General features: G+C 59.7%; 1 protein-coding gene across 2 annotated transcripts; it reads right to left on the bottom strand.

Moving 5' to 3' along the window:
• Positions 1–241: 241 nt before the first annotated feature.
• SH2D2A (SH2 domain containing 2A) lies at positions 242–10,348 on the bottom strand. 2 transcript variants are annotated; one of them, XM_047092991.1, is made up of 9 exons: positions 10,226–10,348; positions 9,552–9,712; positions 8,657–8,838; positions 7,669–7,758; positions 7,360–7,528; positions 3,439–3,582; positions 2,923–3,228; positions 1,234–1,405; positions 242–625 (listed from the first exon to the last, which is right to left on the bottom strand). In XM_047092991.1, exons 1-8 carry the CDS (start codon positions 10,257–10,259, stop codon positions 1,238–1,240), a joined length of 1,254 nt encoding a protein of 417 aa, XP_046948947.1. In that variant the 5' UTR covers positions 10,260–10,348; the 3' UTR covers positions 242–625; positions 1,234–1,237. The 2 variants fall into 2 exon arrangements, with proteins under 2 accessions (XP_046948947.1, XP_046948948.1); XM_047092992.1 differs by having other exon boundaries at positions 3,439–3,579.
• Positions 10,349–20,123: the final 9,775 nt, after the last annotated feature.

The following is a 20,123-nucleotide window of genomic DNA, read 5'->3' as shown; positions in this document are numbered from 1 at the left end:
CCTGGCACCCCCAAGTGACGCAGCCACCCCTCTGCCCCTGCTACCTGCCCGGCCCTGCTAAGAACAAAACACTCCGTGGGCCCTTACCCGGGAGTCTCCCGGCCCCCCGATTTGTGACCCTTGCCCGGGTGTCTCTCAACCCCCAGACCCACTCCCCCCCACTGCAGTGGTGCTCGAACCACCTGCCCTCCACAATAGGACAGAGAGGGAGCCCGAGACAGACAGAAGGAGCGTGCGCTACTTGGATCCCTGTGGGGAGAGGTGGTTGGCGATGATTTATTAGCCAGACAAGAATCAACAAACAAGTTCTAACATCTGTTCTCGCCAAACCATTCCTCAGACAACAGCAGCATTGGACCAGGGCCCAGACCTCAAAGGCTCAGAGGGCCAAGGAAATCAGACTCCAGGAGAAGCCAGGCAGCGGGAGGCAGCGGGCGGCAGCGGCCGCCCTTGCCCAGCGGCCTCGCCCACTTCCGCAGAGGACCACCGATCACTGAGATCACTGAGCCACCGGATTCTCAGGGACTCTGGGGAGGGAACCAGTGGGTGTGCCCCTACGAGGAAGGGACTTCGCCATCTGCTCCTCTGAACTCCAGGCTTCTTTGCAGGGCGGAGGGGGGCAGACCTGTCGAGGGAACATGGCTAAGCTGCGATTTGGGGGAGGGAGCCGGCACCCAGGCCCCCATGCAGTGGAATTCTCAGAAGTAGCCAGGTTTCCCATCTGAGGAAATCTCTGACATTTCCTGTGGAAAAGAGTTAGTGCATGTGGGGTAAGAAACAGAGTGCAAAACGGGGTAACTAGGAAGCCTGGGTTCTGGGCCTTGGCCTCGGCCAAGTCGCTATCCCTCTCTGGCTTTGTCTCCTCATCTGCGCAGTGAGGAACTTGGCCCAGATTTGTAAGGGCAGAGGAGACACTGCTCCTGCCTCCCTGCCCGTAGCAGACATCACTAATCAATCACGGTGCCCTTTTCTGCTGAGTGCAGACCTGACCTTAGCATCCTTCCCAACGTGGTGCCCTAGGCAGCCACGACCAATGGATTGCAGTTGGCACGCAAGATGACACCATTCTGCCATCTTTGCGATAGATGGTGGCTGAGGCCCTTTCTGGCTCTGATCGCCCACGGTGTGTTCCGTGCACATTTCCTGAGAAGGTGTGTTCCGTGCACACGTGCCCCGCGTGCAAAGGTCTCTGGACCTGGGGTCCCGGGTTGTCCTCCCCCGGCGCAGACTCACCGGGCTACTGAGGGGGCCCCAGGGGAAGCAACGCCTGGCTTCTGTCCTCCGTCCTCTGTCTAGAAAGCTTGTGGGGGAGGGTGTGCCCCCAGCGGGGCAGGGTCTGGTGGGGCACGAAAGGGCCTTGTCCGGTCACAGAGTTCTCAGAATGCAGTTGCTGGCTGGCTGGATTCTGCGGAGAAAAGGGCGATCCCAAGGTCACACCCTCTACCCTCCCGCCTCTCAGGCTCACCTGAACCTCAAGGGCTATTGTCTGGTCGTCTGGTCGGAACAGATGTTGGCCTGCGGAGAAGAGGCTCTCACCCCCTCTCATTCCTTCAGCAACCATTTCCTGAGCACCTGCTCTGTGCCAGGCACTGTGCTGGGAGCTGAGGACACAGCTGAGTGAGTGCCAGCCCCTGCCCTCAGGGAGCGTGCACTCTGGGGGGGGAAGAGGGGAGACAGCTTCCCAGGTGATGAGTGGCAGGTGCTGGAAGGCACAGTGGATGCCTCTGTAGAGGGGTCAGGGAAGTGCGTAGGAGGCAGCAGGCCAGCTGGCCGGAAGGATGACCAGGTCTGAGGCGGGACTAGCTCTGGAGGTCCACAGCAGCTGGTGGGAAGGCTGAGGAGGAGGTCCTCTGTTCCACCAGTGTGGAGGGCCACACGGACTGATTAAGCAAGACCCTTCTGGCTTCCTTGGGGCAGAGTGGATCGGAAGTGGCAGGGTTGGTGGTTAGACCAGTTAAGAAGCTCTTGGAAGATCGTGATGAGGGGCGATGGGGCTGAAACTGGGGAAAGGGACCCAGCAGGAATCCGTGGCTTATGAGGAGTAGTGGTGTGGAGGGGGTGTCTAGGGAAGCCCTGGGATCTTGGCCTGGACAGTCGGGAGGCTGGAGAGTCATCGGTCCGATGGGAAGTATAGGAGGGCCAATCTGGGGAGAAGGGTGAGAGCCGGTTGCTATGCTGAGTTCAGGAGGCCGTGGGGCTCTTGGGGGCTGAGCAGGAGCACCCCCCGCGGGGGATGCGGGGGGGGGGTACAGGCTCAAGGGCTGAGGCAGGCCTGGGGCACCAGCAGGGAGGGTGGGGAGGGGCCTGTGGAGGGGGCAGAGGCCCAGGTCGGAGTGGCCGGAGTGGCCGGAAGGTCTAACACGGCCCTGGACTGAGACCCCCAGAGAAGGCAGGGAGGTGGGGGAGGGAGGAGGGAGAGAGGGGTGTGTGGAGGGGCAGGGGTGCAGGTGGCCCTCCCCAGAGCTCCCTCTGAATTGACACCAGGGACTCAGAATGGCAGGGCTGGGGGGGCTGGGGGGAGGGAGCCTGGGCCGGAGAGGCCCGAGTTCCAACCAGGATGACGACGGGATGATGGTTGGAGTCAAGATTCGGGGCACAGTGGGGAACACGTGGGAGGCACTGGGTGGGTGAGACAGGCAGGCTGGGGGTGGGGTGGAGGGCGGGAAGGCTGAGGCGGGGCCCGAGTCCCTATTTCCTCCGAGAAGTGGAGGGGTTGACAAAGGGGACGCCGTCCGGTAGGAGCCACTTCTGGGCCTGGGAAAGGGCCGCTGGCAGCCCCAGGCTCTGCCTTTCCCCCGTCGCCTGAGGCCTCTGACTTCACCCTGACCCCGGCATCCACCTGAGCACCTTTGCCACCGTCCTCAGTCTGGTTTTCGGGCGCCCCCGCCCCCTGCGGCCCGCCTTCTCCGGGCACCCCTTTACCTGGTTTCGGGGAACAGGCCTGGAGCGGCACTTCCGCAGGGCAGGGTGCGCGAGGGCGCAGGGCGGGCCCCCAGCCCCCGGCGCCAGCTGCACCTCCACCTCGGCATAGACGTTGCCGGGGGCCTCCCCGGGGCTCCCCCGGCCCATGGCGTAGAAGGCGATGGGTTCGTCAGGCTCGTGGTAGATGCGGTTGGAGGGCTTGGGGGGCGGGGCCGGGCGGGGCCTCGGGGCCGGGCTTGTGTAGACTTCGGGGGGCAGCTGAGGCTTGGCGGGCACGGGAGGCTTGGGCCTGGGCGGCTGGGGAGGCTGGGAGAGAAGGCCAGGCCGCGGTGGGGTGGGAGGGGGGAGGGGGCGTTAGAGCAACCCAGGCGGGCGGAGGCTGGGGCCCGAGTCCCAGCCTGGGCCCTGCAGGCCCCGCCCACAGCCGCGGGCCCCGCCCATAGGCCCCGCCCCCACGCCGCTCCCTTCCCTTGCCCCGACCCCCCCTTCCCCTGGGGCACCCCTCCAGCGCAGTACCTCCTTCCGCTCCCGGGCGCCCTCCTTCTGCGTGGGGCCTGCGTTCAGCGACTTTTTGAGGATGGTGCTGTACTGAGGGTGGATTTTTGTTCCCGAGTCTGGCATTTCAAGGCTTAGGGAGAGTCCTGCAGGCTCAGGAGTCTGCTGGGAAAGAAGGAGACCTCAGGGACTCGGTGCCCGAGGGATGGCGGGCTGGTGGGTGGGCAGGTGCTAGTGGAGGATGTGGGGGGGAGGGGCACAGAAATTTGGGTGGCTGGGTTCCCTGGGTGAGGAACAGGGAATGGAGATGGCAAGGGGTCCAACAGGGGGAAAGTAGCTTTGGTCACGGGTTGTATCTGGCATTGACGTTAACTCTGCCCGGAACACAGGGCCAGGCCCGTCTCCATTTGTGCCTGTGGTTGCAAAAATGCAACAAGGCTTTACAAGTCTTTAGCCTGAAAATTTCCAGCCTCGGAGACTGCCGTGCCTGTGTTTATTCTGCAGGTGTCGGAGGAGTACTTTATGGAGGTTTAAGCTATGTATTTTAGGGGCAGGGAGACCGCCTCCAGGGAGATGCGTCTTACTGTGGGAAGGTTCCCTCCCATGGCAGCTGTGCTTTAGCTCAGCAGTTCAGCCCTGGGTGCATAAGAGCCCGGGCTCTCCTCATGCCCACGGCTTTGAGAGGCTTAGGCCACAGCCCGTCTCATGCTTCTGCAATCCACCAAGTGCGTGTTCAAGCGCTGCAGGCTTCAAGGATCCACATCAGGATCCCCCTTCCCTGCCTCGGCCCCCTCCTCTCTCTGCATTCCCTTTATGACTAAAAAGCGGCACCCCCACCCTGCTGCTGGGACAGCATTTTGGGAGCCAGCACCCCCCACACCTAATGGAGCACGGGCCTTGCTCCTTCCACGGCCTCAGCATCTCCGCATGTGCGCCCCTCTCTGCATGCCGCAGCCACTCACCAGCTCCGGCCTCCCAGGTCCTGCCCTGTCTCATCTTGCCCTGCCAACCCATTCTTCTCTCGGAGGGCAGCCTGAGCTAAAGAAGTCCCCCGGGGGCAATCCTTCGGTGGCCACCCGTCACTCCCAGATGAAGTCCAAAGTCCAGAGAGCGGGAGTGCCGGTGGGTGGTTCGGTTCCTAGAGCTCTGCCTTTGGGTCCTCAGCTTCCGCTCGCTCCCTCACCTCCAGACTCGCCTGCACCCTGTTCCCACTGCTGGGGGTCACGGCCTCTGCCATTCCCCGTGAAGTTCCACACAGGACTTGACCGCCCGGCGCAGGCCCATGGGGCACACTTCCTTGAACTGACTCCAGTCGGGGCCCCGAGAAACTGTGTCCAGGCCACCAGGGAGCTCCTTCTAAGTCCAGTGGTCAACATGGGACCCACCTGCACGGCTCTTCCTTGAGACGTTCTCTTTGCTTGGCCTCCAGTGCATCACACGCCCCTGGTCCCCCCACCCCCCCACCCCCCGTCTCTCCATCTCAATTTTCTTTGTAGCTTTGCCCTCATCTGTGCAAGCTCTAAGTGCTGGAGACTGGGTATTCCTTTCTTTTCCACCTCTGCTCATTCTCTAGTGAGATTTCACCCTTCCTGACGGCTTTATTTGTTTATTTTAATATTTAAAACATTTATTTCTGGGGCGCCTGGGGGGCTCGGTCAGTTGAGCGTCCGACTTCGGCTCAGGTCATGATCTCGAGATCTGTGGGTTCGAGCCCTGCGTCGGTCTCTGTGCCGAGCCTGGAGCCTGCTTCGGATTCTGTGTTTGTGTCTCTCTCTCTCTGCCCCTCCCCTCCTCTCTCTTTCTCAAGTAAGTAAACATTAAAAAAATCAGAATAGAACGTTTAGTTCTTTTGAGAGAGTGAGCAAGCATGCGAGTGCCAGTGGGGAGAGGCAGAGAGAGGGAGAGAGAATCTCAGGCAGGCTCCACCCTGTCACTACAAGCCTGACTCAGGCTTGATCTCAGTGACTCCGTGAGATCCTGACTTGAGCTGAAATCAAAGAGTTGGACGCCTAACCTCCTGAGCCACCCAGGCGCCCCCTGAAGGCTTTTTGAATCAGTCCTTCTAGATGCTGATGAATCCCAGGTGTTTATCTCCAGCCCAGACCTCTGTCCCAAACTCTGGACCCACGTATTTCAACCACCTACTCGGTATCCCCATTTTTTTAAGTTTTTTAAAAAAATTGTTAATGTTTATTTTTGAGAGAGAGAGATAGAATGTGAACAGGGGAGGGGCAGACAGAGAGGAAGACATAGAATTTGAAGCAGGTTCCAGGCTCTGAGCTGTCAGCACAGAGCCCGACGTGGGGCTCGAACTCAGACTGCAAGATCGTGACCTGAGCCGAAGTTGGACGCTTAACTGACTGAGCCACCCAGGCGCCCCCCCTCCCCATTTTTTTAAAGTAAACTCTATGCCCAACGTGAGGCTCGGACTCGGCCCCAAGACCAAGAGTCACAAGCTCCACTGACTGAGCCGGCCAGGCGCCCCTCCACATCCCCATTTGGATGTAGATCAAGGTCTCAAACTGTGCAGGTGGAACTGAACTCCTGCTCTGCCCCGGCCTCTCGGGGTTTGCTCAGAGACAACGCAGGCTTCTCACGCTCCCCAACCAATCCTGCAAAAACTGTCAACTCCACCTTCAAAACGCACCCTGCATTCCGCCTCCTCACCCCTCAGCCTCTTACCCCCCTCATCCAGGCTGCCCTCAGCTCATCTGAAGGATTGTAGTGGCCTCCGTCTGGTCCCCGAATACCCCCCCCCCAAACTTGCCAGTTCGTGTCACTCCTCAGGTTGTAACTGTTCGGTGCCACCTCACCTCTCTCAGCATAAAATCCGAAATCTGTATGAGAGTCTGCAGGGCCCCCTTCTTTCACTTCTCTGGTCTCACCTCCTACCTCACTGACTGTTCTCACTCTTCCTCACACACATCAGGCATCCTCCTACCTCAGGGCCTTTGCACCTGCTGTTCCTTCTGCCTAGCATGTTTTCCCTCTAGTTGTCTGCATGGCTCCTTCCCTTACTTCATCCAGGCCCCATTCAAATGTCCCCTTACCAGAGCCGCCTGACCTGATGTCCCTCCGTAAAATAGCCCCCACCCTGTTACGCCCTGTCTTTTTTTTTAAATAAAAAAAATTATTAATGTGTATTTATTTTTTTTCGAAAGAGAGAGAGACAGAAAGAGGGGTAGAGAGAGAGGGAGACACAGAATCCGAAGCAGGCTGCGGGCCCCGAGCTGTCAGCCCAGAGCCTGACACGGGGCTCAAACCCACAAACCGCGAGCGAGATCATGACCTGAGCCCAAGTTGGACACTTAACCGACTGAGCCCCCCAGGTCCCCTTGCTGCTTGTCTTCTTGGCATGCATTTCTCCTACTGGACATATTATGGATGATCTGTTTCTCTGTCCTATGTGATGACTATCTCCTCGCTAGACTGGAAGTTCCAGAAGGCAGGGCCGTTTTGGTCACTTTGTTTCTGCTGGATTTTTCTGCTGGGTTCCCGGTGCCCAGGCCGCGGCCTGGCACACGGTGGTCCCCGGAACTGCCTGAGCCCCCTCAGGGAGGCACTCCCTGACACGGTCCCCCCCAAGTGAGCCCAGGATCACCCCACTCTGCATGTCCCCTCTCATCGCACCCGATTGCTGTGGTGTAGCCGTCCTTACTGCTTCTAAGTGAGCTTTGTGGGTTTGAGGCCCTTCTGCCTTGTCCATGGTTCTATTTTCAGGGCCTGTGAGCAGCTGGTGCAAGCCAGGAGCTCAGTAAATAGGCCCTTGACAACACCAAGGACCCCTGTGCCTGCTGTCCCTCGGGGACCCTCCTCCAGCACTCATCCTTCTCCAAGGGATTCCCCGGGACGCACGTGGGCAAAGGACCTATGGCTGGGTCGTGGGTCCCGAGGAGGCGGCTCCTGCAGCCTGGGTCCCCCGGGGCCAGGGTCCGGGCGTACCTGGCGGGCCAGGGGTTCGCTGAGCGTCTCCCCGTAGGGACTGAGCGGGCACACGGTGTAGTGTCGCAGCAGGTCCGGCAGCCGTGCGTGGGCGCTGTCCTCGCCCAGCACCACGTGGCGCCCGTCCCCGAGCTGGGACAGCAGGAAGTGGCGGCAGCAAGTCCGGCTCCTGGCGGGTGCCCGTGGGGTCAGAGCCACCCAGGCCCGGCCTCCCGCCCCTGCCCTCTCCATCGGACCCGCTCACCCAGCCCGCCCCGCCCCCGCCGAAGCCCCGCCTCTGGGCCACCTGGCGCGAACCCTGCCCTTCACCTGTAAGTCAGCACAAAGGTCACGGCGCTCTCGCTGAACCGCACCAAGTAGCATCCCTCAGGCTTGGGCTCCAGCAGCCTCTCGGCCTCCCTGTGGGCCATGGGGGAGACGCTCGTCAGCCTCACACCTGTCTCCGGCTCTCGAGGGCGACCCCAGCCCCCAGCCAAGCAGGCGGAAGTGGCGGGAGAAGGGTGCAGGTGGCAGAGAGGACGCGGCTCTGCTCCCACGCGCCAGGGACTGGAGAAAACGGGCCGGCGTCCCGCCCGGGGCAGGGGGGGGGGGCGGTGGGGGAGGGAACTCCCGGCCCTGCATCCTCCTCAGGCCTCACCCTGGAGGGCAGCCTGGAGGCGCTGGGGTGGGGTGGTAACAGACTTGTAGGTTTCAATGTTTTTTTAATGTTTATTTTTGAGAGAGAGAGAGAGAGAGAGAGAGAGAGAGAGAGAGCGCCTGCACGAGTGGGGGAGGGGCAGAGAGAGAGGGAGACACAGGCTGAAGTAGGCTCCAGGCTCTGAGCTGTCAGCACAGAGCCTGATGCGGGGCTCGAACTCATGAGCCACGGTGACCTGAGCCCAAGTCAGATGGTTCACCGACTGAGTCACCCAGGCGCCCCCAGACTTGTAGATTTCAGGAGTCACCAGCTGAACTGGAGGAGGCCCCCAAAGATGCAGGAGAGGCAAAGTTGAGAAACTGAGGAGGGAGGGCCTGGGGGGGGGGGAGAGAAGGCAGAACAGAGGCTGGAGAGGCTGAGACCCTGGGAGACAGTGGTGGGGGTGGGGGGGGGGAACCACGAGGGCAGAAGGCTGAGGCACAAAGTGGGGGGGCTGCAGCCTCTCCAGTGAGCCCCCCCTCCCAGGACAGATGCCCTAGAGAATGGCCTGGGAGCCTCCAGGACTCATCCGTGGACTTGTAGCCTCCATGGACTCCCGACCGCCCGGGGCCCGGCGCACGTCCCGCGCGTCTCGGGGCCGGTTTCCTCCCCGTGACTCACCTCCGGGTGATGAAGCCGTGGAACCAGGGGGGGGCTGCCCCGCGCTGCAGGAGCCGGTGGGCCTGGGTCTTCTGGAACCAAGCCCGGGTCTCGGCCTGCAGGGACTGGCCGCCTTCCCCAGGCACCTCTTCAGCCTTCTCAGTGTCTGGGCTGGAGGCAGGCCCTGGGGGTTGAGGACAGGCCTGGAACAGGGGAAGGTTCAAGGAGGACGAAGTAGCCGCGATTAGTGGGCTTTCTCCCGACTCCAGGCCAGCCTCCACTTTCTCATCCTCACCCCTGCTCTCTATCCCCGCTGCCTATTTTATGCTGTGATCGCCCAGAAAGTGCTTCTCAAGGCCTAGCGTAACACTCTCCTTCGGCAACACCCGCTTTGGTTTCCAGAGGGTCTCCTTCCCCTTCCCTCCGGCCCCGAGGGCCTCTCATCCAGTAGCTGGGAGCTGACGGATTGTGCATGAACGGATGTGAGACCTTCGAGAAGACCAGGAAGTCATTCCCTGGCCCGTGGGGGATGAAAGCAGGTGATGCTACTGGCCAACCCAGAGGATGGAAGGAGGGAGGGCTCGGTCTCCTGCAGGAGGGGCTGGGCCGGTGCGCGGGGAGGATTTCCTAATGTCCTGGTGGGTGAGAGGGACTGAGAGAGAGATGCGCCGGGCGGACGGAGGCCACGGCCAGAGACGCGGATGCCTGTTTCCGGGACCCGGTTCCCTGCACCCTGGCCACCTGCGGACTCAGGCCGAGCTTCCCAGGGACAGAGGAACAGTGAGGGGGGAATATAGCGCATGAGCATGACGGAGGTGCTCCCCATCCCCTCTCCCTCCCCCGTCCATGGGTGGCCCCAGGTCACTGGGGGGATGGGAGCCGGTGAGGAAGATGTGTCAGCCTGGCTCCCACTCACCACGGCGCGGACAGCGGGGACCCTGGGGCTGGGCTGGGCCTCCTCAGCCTTCGGGGCCCGGAGCCCCGGCCCCTGAGACACGCTCAGGCCGCAGCGGCTCCTGCGGGGCAATTCCACCCTCTGGAAGGTGTTGAAGGCAGCAGCAGGGGCATCGCGACTTCCTGTTAGCGCAAAGAGGGAAGCTGGGGTTTCTCAGCGAGGGCCCTGCGTGCCTCTGACCAGGGATCTGGAGGACGGACGGACGGGGACAGTCATGGGAGCAGAAATGCAGGCGGGACCACAGGGGGTCTCTGAGGTGGGGGAGGGTAGGGAGACAAGGAGGTGCCCACCGGCCAGGGAGACAGGACTGGGAAGCCAGGGGGCCTCCTGATGGTCCGGAAGTGCCACAGTGCTGGGTGGGGGGTGGCGCATCTCCTCAGGGCAGAGCCGTGTCTTTATGGCCCGGGACCGCCTGCCTCCTGGCCCGGGTTCTCCTCTGCACCCGTCCTCTCTAAGAAGCACCCCGTAGACGCTGCTACCTGTGTTCCCCCCCGGGCTGAGTGGACTGGAGCCCCGGCCAAGGAGAGGGGGTTGTGGGCGCCCTGCCAGCCGGCCCTGCAGGTTCTGGCCTGGGGACAGCAGGGGTGAGGGGGTCTTGATGTCCCTCCCCTCACGGACCCCGGCCTCGCACTTACCTTGGGGGCATATCTGGGCCAGAGGGGGCTCCATGGGGGCAGCCTGAGAAGGGAGCCCCCGGAGCACGGGATGTGTATGTGCTCCCCGGAGATGTGCACACTCAGCAACTCATCTCCGTCACCCGGCCCCCGACGGCAGGAAATGTCGCCTCACCCACAGCCCTAGCCCTGGCAGGGGACCCACGTCATGGAAAGCCGTAAGACACTTGTCCCTCCCCCGGAAGCCAGGCAGCTGAACCTGGTGGTGGTGTGGCGGTATTTGTGTCATTCTGGGCTTGGGTGTTGGGAGGTCCTTACTGTCGTCTGACCTTGAAACCGCCTGTTTCTTCCTCCACCCCCTCACTCCAGACTGGGACTCCCTTCTCTCTCTCTCTCTCTCTCTCTCTCTCTCTCTCTCTCTCTCCCTGTCTCTCTCTCAGCTTCTGTTACGAGCAGTGGCAATTGTGGATGTCAACCTCAGCAGGATAAGCTCTAATTAGGTGCCTGGGCTTTGGGCTCCTCGGAGGTTTGTACTCTGGAGTTTGCTCTTAGGACATATGAGTGGAGGGAGGCAGGGCTGCTACGGAAGGATGCGGGTCAGACTTCTGGAAGGACTTTCTGAGGTCATATGGAATCTGCGAGACCGGTGGTGGAGGGGAGGGGCCTGGCTTCACCTTCCAGCAGCCAACGAAGCTGGATTAGGGCCAGACCAGGCCGTCCTGGAGGAGGGAGGAAGACTTTCCTCCAACTCCGCGGGTCGTGATTCCCGGTCACATGGTGAGCTGTTGTCTTAAACTCGCGCTGTGCCGACACCTCCTTCCACACCAGAGGACCAATCCCATTTCTCTCTCATTTGATCCTCAAAGGGACGGGGAATGTTACGCCCATTTTCCAGAAGGGCAAACTGAGGCTCAGAGAAGTGCCGTGGCCAGATGTCTCAGAAGCTGGGATCAGAAACTAGATCTTCTCACCCATTTCGCCGCGGTTTAAGCCAACAGTCCCTGACTAAGTGCCAGGCACTGCTCCTGGGGCCGGGAACCCAGAGGGAAAAAAAGGATCTTGCCTCCAGAGGCCAGGTGGGGCGGACGGGCCTGCCAACAGATTCTTCTGGTGGCGAGAGACTGGCGCGGGCTGGTGCAACGGGTGCCCGGCCGGCCTGGTGCGCGTGTGTGCAGGGGCGGGTATCAGAAGAGGAGGAGGAGGAGCTGAGTCGTGGAGGGTGAGTGGGGGGAGGAAGGTGGGCAGAGATGTTTCTAGAAGAGGCACGGGTGTGTGCGAATGCGTATAAGAAGGAAAACGGCGAGGTGCGCGGGGCGGAGCGGGGGCTGGCTGGGGGGCCCCCCCGCAGCAGTTCGTGCCGCCGGATGAAATGCTGCCCTGTGCCCAGGAAGGAGTTTGGACACCTGGCCTGAAGCCGGAAGAGCTACTTGGCCAGCAGCTCTGGGCAGGGGCGCTGTCCCCGCCGTCCCCGCTGGCCCGCACGTGCACACACTCCAAGGCCTTCTCCCCTTCCCGAAACGCTATCGCCTTCCCCTCGGTCCCAGCCCCAGGGGTTGGGAGTGAGGCCGAGAGGTGCCCGAACGGCCTCTTCCCCAGACCCCTCACTTTGCTGTGATGACCGGGCGGTGGGGGCGAGCCCCACACGACCCGGTCAAACGGCAGGGCTCTGCTCTGTGTCCCGCCGCGTGTCTGGAATTCTGCTCGGCACAGCCCAGTTCTGGAAACCTTGCCCCCCCGTTCTGGTGCGCTTTGTGATGATCGCAAGGGAAGCATTTTTCACCTCTCAAATGGACTCACTCCCGCGCTCTTTGGAGGCCTGGGCCCGGCTAGAGGCGCTGGCTGGTGGACGCAGGTGCAGTGGACCCAGCTCTGTCCAAATGCAGACCGGCCCCCGGGTGGGCCTCAACACTTGGTCGGGTAGACCGTGTCGGAAAAGCCTTAGCGCCTCTGAGGCTGTGACCGTCTCTCCCCTTTACCTGCGTCTCATCGCCCACCCCCGCTCGTGCCTGGGTCAGCCTGGGCAAGTTGCTTGATCCCTCCAAGCTTTAGGTGCCTCATCTGGAAAATGGGGCAAGAAGACCTCTCTGGAAGGGTGGCCGTGGGATTTCATCAGTAAATGGGCACCGAGCCAGCAGTCGGTCTGTCTGATACGTAGGGGCCGCTCAAGTATTCCCTCCCTTCTTTCCTGCAGCTCCTGGCACTGTGATGGGCACTTCTGGCCACTGCCACGCCATGGCTGGGGCACAAGTTCAGACTTTAGGTCTCCCCCCCTGGCCGGGCTTGCGCAGGCGGGGGTCTGGGGACCACCGGGCAGATATCAGGAAGGGCTCAAGAACATGTGTGTTAGACGGTTTGTGTGGTGGTGCCCCCGCCCCCCAGCCCCAGATCCCTTTCTCTGAGGCCCCAGATGTATTAGTCTGGGCTGCCACAGTGAAACCCCCAGTCTGCGGGCATAACGACAGAAATATATTTTCTCACAATTCTGGAGTCTGGAATTCCAAGGTCAAGGTGCCAGCAGGGTTGATTTCTGATGAAAACCCTCTTCCTGGCTTGCAGATGTCTGCTTTCTCGCTGCGTCCTCACTTGGCTTTTCCTCTGTGCTCGTGCAGGGGTGGGGCTGGGGGAATATCTCGGCTGTCTCTTCCTCTTCTGATAAGGACGTCAGTGCTATCAAATCAGGACCCCACTCTTATGACCCCATTTAACCCGAATTCCTTCTTTAAAGGCCCTTTTTCTCAATACAGTAACAGGGGGTTAGGGCTTCAACATATGAATATTGATGGGACCCGATTTAGTCCATACACCAAATGTTAGCACCTGTCGTCTCCTCTCAAGGATCTTGCGTCCTAAGGTAAGTAGGACCTCAGAAGGGACCTGGTGATTCAGAGCATGTGCTGTGTGCTTCCCCCAGGACCTCAGGGGACAGAGCTGTACTCTGATGGGGTGACGGGAGTGGAGGCTAAGAGGGGGGAGTTCAGTTTGGGAGGCATCCAGGTCGGGCCATGATGAGAAGTCACAGGTGAATGCTCGTACTACCCGAAGCGATCTATAGATTCGCTGCAGTCCCTATCAAAGTTCCAATGGCACTTTTCAAAGAAATAGAACAAACAATTATAAAATCTGTGTGCAATCACCAAAGACACAGAATAGCCCAAGCAATCCTGAGAAAGAGCAAAGCCGTGTGCATCACGATTCCTGGTTGCAAAATATAGCACAAAGCTATAGTAATCAAAAAAGTATGGCATCGGTGACACAGACACATAGGTCCATGGAACAGAATATAGAGCCCAGAAATAAACCCAGGCACATACGGTCAATTCATTTATGACAAAGGAGCCAAGAATATACCAATGGGGCAAGGGCAGTCTCTTCAATAAATGGTGCTGGGAAAACCGGACAGCCACATGCAAAAGAATAAAACTGAACGCTGACCTTACACCATAAACAAAAATTAACTTACAACGGAAAAAAGACCTGAGATTAAAGGCATGAAGAAAACAGAGGTCGTAAGCTCCTTGACATCAGTCTTGGCGATGATTTTATGGATTTCACACCAAAAACAGAGGCAACAACAGGAAAGTAAAGAAATGGGACTGCATCAAACTAGAAAGCTTCTGTACAGCCGGAAACCACCAACACAATGAAAAGGTAACCTACGGAATGGGAGAAAACATTTGCAAATCCTATGTCTGGTAAGGGATTAGTATCTAAAATATATAAAGAACATATAAAACCCAAACAGTCTGACTAAAATATGGGCAGAGGATCTGGATAAACATTTTCCCAAAGAAGACACACAGAAAGGTGCTCGATGTCACTAACCATCAGGGAAACGCAAATCAAAACCAACAGGGAGACGTCACCTCACACCCGTCAGAATGGCTGCTAATCCTATAGACGAGAAATGACAAGTGTTGGCGAGGAGTGGAGAACCGGGAGCCCTCGTGCGCTGCTGGCGGGGGTGTGAGTTGGTGCAGCCACTATGGAAGGTTCTCAGAAGATTAAAACTAGGACTACCATATGATCCAACAGTCCCGTTTCTGGCATTTATCCCAAGGAAAGAACACACTAACCTGAAAAGACACCCGTACCGCGACGTTCACTGTAGCATCACTTACAATAGTCAAGGCCCGGAAGCAACCTAAATGTCGGTGGATGGGTGTGGCGTGCATACACAATGGAATATTATGCAGCCATAAAAAGAAGGAAATCTTACCATTTGTAACAACATGGGTGGACCTGGAGGGCATTAGGCTAAGTGAACTAAACCAGAGAAAGACAAACACTCTATGATCTCGCTTTGTGTGGGATCTAAACAGAACAAAACAAACCTCAAACCTACAGACGGAACAGGTTGGTGCCTGGCAGAGGTGGGGGTTGGGCAAAACGACCAAGGGGGTCAAAAGGTACAAACTCCCAGTTGTAAAATAAGTAAGTCGTGAGGCTCATGTACAGCATGGCGACTGTGGTTAATAACACTGTATCGTAGGGGCGCCTGGGTGGCTCAGTCGGTTGAGCGGCCGACTTCAGCTCAGGTCACGATCTCGCAGTCCGTGAGTTCGAGCCCCGCGTCGGGCTCTGGGCTGATGGCTCAGAGCCTGGAGCCTGCTTCCGATTCTGTGTCTCCCTCTCTCCCTGCCCCTCCCCTGCTCACACTCTCTCTCTTTCTCAAAAATAAATAAAACATTAAAAAAAGGTCTCCTCGCTAGAAAAAGAAATTTGTAACTATGTGTGGTGATGGATGTTATTGTGGAGACCACGTTGCAATAGATACAGATATCAAATCATTACATTGTACACCTGCCGCTAATATAAGGTTACACAACACATCTCAACAAGACAAGAAGTCATGAGGGGCACCTGGGTGGCTCAGTTGGTTGAGCCTCCGACTTCGGCTCAGGTCATGACCTCGCAGTGCATGGGTTCGAGCCCCGCGTCGGCTCTGTGCTGACAGCTCGGAGCCCGGAGCCTGCTTCGGATTCTGTGTCTCCTTCTCTCTCTGCCCCTTCTCTGCTTGCACTCTGGCTCTCTCTCTCTCAAAAATACATAAACATGAAGAAAAAGAAAAAAAGAGTCGGACGCTTACCTGGCTGGGCCACCCAGGCGCCCCTGCCCTTAGCTGCTTTGTAAGTAAATCACCGAGTGTCTACCGAAAACTTATTCTGTGCTGGTGTGTGTGAGTTTCAGGGGCTACGGAGATAAGGAAGGCGGGTCGGGGGACACACGAGGGTGGGGGAGACACACAGGTAAACAAACCCGGGTGATTCAGGACACGGGAACTAACCAGGAAGCCAGGCATGGGGGGCGTGGGCGTGGGGGTGGGGTGGGGAGGCGTGGGCCATTCTGCCTGGTGCCAGGTTGCATGAGGCCAAGCGAGGCTTCAGGGAGGGGATGGTAGTTGAGAGAGCGGGTGTAGGGGTGAGCAGGTGATCCTCGGGATAGATGAGCAGGGATGGGTGGAGGAGGGTGGGGGAGCGAATGGGTGATGATGAGGGGCTTCGAGCTGTAGGGTCCTCTGGGGAGGGGCACGAGTGAGCGTGAACGAGCATCAAGGGAGTGGGAGAGCCGCCAGCCGGGGAGCTCCATCTTGGCACTGGGGAGCCATGGGGGGAGTGGGAGGTCCGCTTCCAGTGCTCACATCCCCCCGTGACGGCTGTCCTGGGCCACTGCGTGCGCTCGCCCCATCCGGCACGATCCTCGACCCTCGGGGCGAGCCTGGCTTTGCTCATCTTCGCGCTCCTTCACCCACCGCAGGCGGCCCGTCACCGGCTGTCCGGCATCTGCTAGGTGCTCGGGTGGTTTGGCACCTGCCGCCATTCCTGCCCGTGAGGAATTCCTGGCCGCCTTCCCCGGGGGCAGTGGGACACATCGGGAAACACGAGAATGGCTCGGACTTTGAATCCCCCGGCTGTTGGCCGTGGGTCTTTGGGCAAGTTCCTTCACTTCCTCGGGCCTCAGTTTCCTTATCTGCAAGATGTCAGCCACGGTATGAAGCCCCCCAGAACGTTCCGTGTGTTAGAGTGCGTGCGGAGTGGAGGCGCGTAGGACGTGCTCAGTGCACTCGAGGGATGGTCGTCGGAGGGAGTAGCAGCCGCCAAGGGCGCTGGCCACTCGCCCGTCTCCCAGCCCCACCCGTCCCTTGTTCTCTCCGCCCTGTGCGGTCAGGGCTTCGACTGCAAACTGCACTCCCGGGCTCCTTGCTGGCGGGCCTGTGCCAGGGCCACGGTGAGGTCTGCTGCCGGGGACAGGGGAGGACCCGCTCCTTCCTCTTTGCTTCTTTTTGAGGCTGCCCAGCACCGCCTCCCCCGAGAGCTGGATCCCACCTCTGAGCGTCCAGGCCCCGACAACCCCAGCCTCGCCGCTCATTCTCACAGCCCGGAGGGGGAGCTGCTTCCTGCCTTATCAGTGTCCTTAGGCGTGTCCCCTCCCACAGCAGGAGGGTCCTCTGCCTGCCTTCAGGGATGCCTGTGGAAATCCACAGCGTGGTGTGTGTGTGTGTGTGTGTGTGTGTGTGTGTTCCCGAGGGACTGGCTCCTGACGCCCAGCACCGGGGTCGTGTGACAGCAGGTACAGGGCACACTGTGCCCGGTGCAGAGGCCAGAAGGGCATGAACAGGAGCCACAGAACACGGCTGGGGGCCGGGGAGGGGTCACCCGCGGAGGCAAGTCCCGGGGCAGCGCGGGCCAGGCGACGGGGGGGACACGCTGGCAGGACCGGAAGAGTCGAGGCTGATGGGAAGGTGGGGTTTGTACCGGGTTTGGGCGGATCAGGGTTTTTGCAGCCAGAAGTGGAGGCCTCCACACCAGGGAAGATGCGCTTCAGGGATAAAGACGGGGACTGGAGGACGGAGGGAGGGTGACTGCTCTCAGCCCTTGGCAGGCTGGGCCTCCAGGAGCTGCTGTGCCATCCGAGGCGGGCCAGCTGGCCTCTCAGATCATTGACACCATCCCCACTGAAGCACATTTAAAAAACAAACAAACAAAAACCTCTGTCTGTCTCTCTTTCTTTGGCAACGGAAAGTTCTTCGCCAGCGTGAGGAGTTATTGCTATTAAGACGCTATCCTGAGAAAGTGGAGAAGGTCAGCTTGGGGGAGGGGCCACCGCAGCGGGTGTTTCCAGGCTGGGAAGGGGAGGAGGGGGGGCGTCCCAGTGGGGAGGAGTGTGGGGTGACCTCAAGGGGTGAGGTGGCCCGCACTGAGTCCGGGGGGACAGGTTGGGCAGGGCGTGGGACCCGAGGGGAAGGGAAGATGCGGTTGGTCAGTGGGTGTGGAGGGTCTGCCCAGTGAAGGGGCTGGGAAACCAGACGGAGGGTGGTCCTGTCGGGGTGGGAGGGGAAGGCGCCCTCACTTTTTGTGGTCCCAAAGACACTGCTCGCGGGGGGGCTGTTGGCCTCCCCTGGACTGGGCCCAGAGTTGTCCGGAATCTCCAAGAAGTGTCCGCTTTCCCCCATCTCCCTCCTGTTTTAAGTCTTTCCAGGCAGAAGACATCTTGGGGCTACGGAAGCAGGCTACCAATCCTAAATTCATGGAAACTGACTTTGGTCCTGCCCAGAACACGGAGGAAGCAAGGTTCTTGGAGGATGCGTATGGGTCAGTTCTCGCGATATCCAAGCAAGTAGGGAGAGGGTGAGCCGGGGCCCCATGGGTCTGACCTCACCCGTCCCCAGCCCCGGACCTCGGCCACCTGGGCAGGAAGCCTCCTTTTCAAAGCAACTGCTTGTTTTCCACCCTATAAACGATGCATGCTCTTGAACAGACCGGCGGAGAAGATACAGATAAGCAAAAAGGTTGTCGTTCACAATCGCGTCTCCCAGGCCTCGGTTACGCTGGCGATATTTTTCTGAGTTGGGACACGTAAATGCAAAATTTGTGACTTGCTCGTTTTGCTCTGCAGCTCACTGTGGCCACCTTTCCAAGGCGCCACCTGTCCTCACCACAGGCACTGCCACGTGTCCTTCAAATGGTATCACACTTAGGGGCGCCTGGGGGGTCAGTTGGTTAAGCGTCCGACTCTTGGTTTCGGCTCAGGTCATGGTCTCGCGTTTCGTGGGTTCCAGCCCCGTGTCCGGCTCTGTGTTGATGGCGTGGAGCCTGCTTGGGGTTCTCTCTCTCTCTCTCTCTCTCTCCCTCTCTCTCTGCCCCCCTCCTGCTTGCTCTCTCCGCCTCTCTTGAAATGAATAAACTTAAAAAAAATGCTATCACGATTAGGTAACGGTGGTCATTTGTGTGGTGCTCCCCAGCTTGCAGAGTGCTCGGTGTTCATTATTTTGTTTCAGCCCTTGGCCTTCCTTCATGGGGGGCTCTCCCTTAGGTGAGGCTGCTTCCAAGAGAGGCCACCGTGCTCCCACACTCCCCCCCAGCCTCGCCTTCCCCCTTCCTGCCTCGGGGGTGAGGCCGGCTGCACCCCTCCCCAGCTCCCCGTCTTCTCGCCTGAGATGCATCATCTTTTATGCACACGCTCTCCTGCCTCTGCCCCCCCCCCCCCGGGAGGAAGATGCCCTGTCTCAGTTTCTTGAGAGTCTTTCTTCATGGTCTCGGGATTTCTCCCCCACGGCTGCCTAGTCTTCTGTGTATCCTTCATCCGCCCCCTCTCCCTGCACCTCTGCCCACTTCCCCCCTGCTCTAGTTCTGCACGAGCATGTCTGGCAGTGACCAAGCAGAAAGTCCCCCCGTTGTTGCTTGCAAGTGTAGGGTGGGGGGGGAGGGCTAGACCTACAGAGAGCAAAGGGCAGGGTAGGGGAGAGGCCTTGGGGTGGCCTCTCAGAGTCCATGGCGTGTGGAGAGGGGTGCTGAGCTCCTGTCTCCCTGTCTGTCTGTGTCTCTGCTCCTACCGCCTCCCCAGCACCCATGCTTTCCCATCCCGGCACCGAGAAGGCCCGGGTGGTTCAGAGCTGCAGCCGCTGGGGTGTTGGTGGGGAGAGAGGCCCCTGAACGAGCCCCTTTTTCTGTCCTAGGATTTCAGCCAGCCTCCTTGTCCCTGGACGGCCTCCCTTCTGCCCATCCCCACACTTGCTTCTTACCAGCGCCTTCCTCCCCTCTCTCCCAGGCTGTGGTGGGAGCAACGAAGGCAGAGAGAATGACTCCTGGCCTGCTCCGTCCAAGAAGCCAAAGTGTTCAGGTGTCCTGCCTTCCCAGGAACCGAATGAGGGGACATCTCAGCTGGGGCTGCAATATCTACCGTGGGGCAAGATTCGGGGCACGGGCTGTATACCTCCTGGCTTTGGAGAAGAGCAAATACTCCTGAGTCGGGGTGATCCAATATCTAGGCCGCACTCAGAACCCAGGTCCCACGGCCCCTCAGGCCTCCTTTCCACAGCAAGGACACTAGAACTCTTAGCCTTGCAGCCCCTTTGAGACCCCTACCTCTGTCAGGCATCAGGAGTAGCTGAGGACTTGATCGCAAGCTCCTGACCGTGCTCCCAGGGGCCTGCCAAGAGCCTCCCTCTGGCCGTGCTCCCAGGGGCTCACCAAGAGCCAGCACCTGCTCATCTTTGGAAGTCGAGCACAGGCAGGGTTTTCCTGAAGCCCTTTTTGCTTCAGCTTTCTGGCCCTTCCTTATGCCCCTCCACGTCCAGATGGCCAGCACTTCCGGGACAGGTGACATCCAGCACTGTGCAGGTTAGGGGTGCGGGCGGTGGGGGAAAGCTTGACCCCACTGCCGCCGTCCAGGCCCGTGCAAGCGCCGGTGTGGCTGTGTGCCCTGCGTAGGTGTGTGGGTCTCCCCTGGGGCCCCTGTGTGGCGTGCCCACCCCCCCCTTCTAGTCAGCGGGAGGCTGGTCAGAGACCAGGAACCCAGAGAACAACCTCCGGGGGTTCCATTCTCCGTAAACTGTAGTTCCACCAGCAACCATTAGGGGTCACTGTTGCATCAGCTACCATTGACAGGCAGGGGCAGGGCAGGGGTCCGGCGGGACAGGTGG

This window comes from Lynx rufus, unplaced genomic scaffold (genome assembly GCF_022079265.1).
Source record: "Lynx rufus isolate CCGP_SWC_20201006 ecotype Redwood Valley unplaced genomic scaffold, mLynRuf1.p SCAF_31, whole genome shotgun sequence".
NCBI classification, from domain to species: domain Eukaryota; kingdom Metazoa; phylum Chordata; class Mammalia; order Carnivora; family Felidae; genus Lynx; species Lynx rufus.
This window is presented reverse-complemented; position numbering and strand designations above follow the sequence as displayed.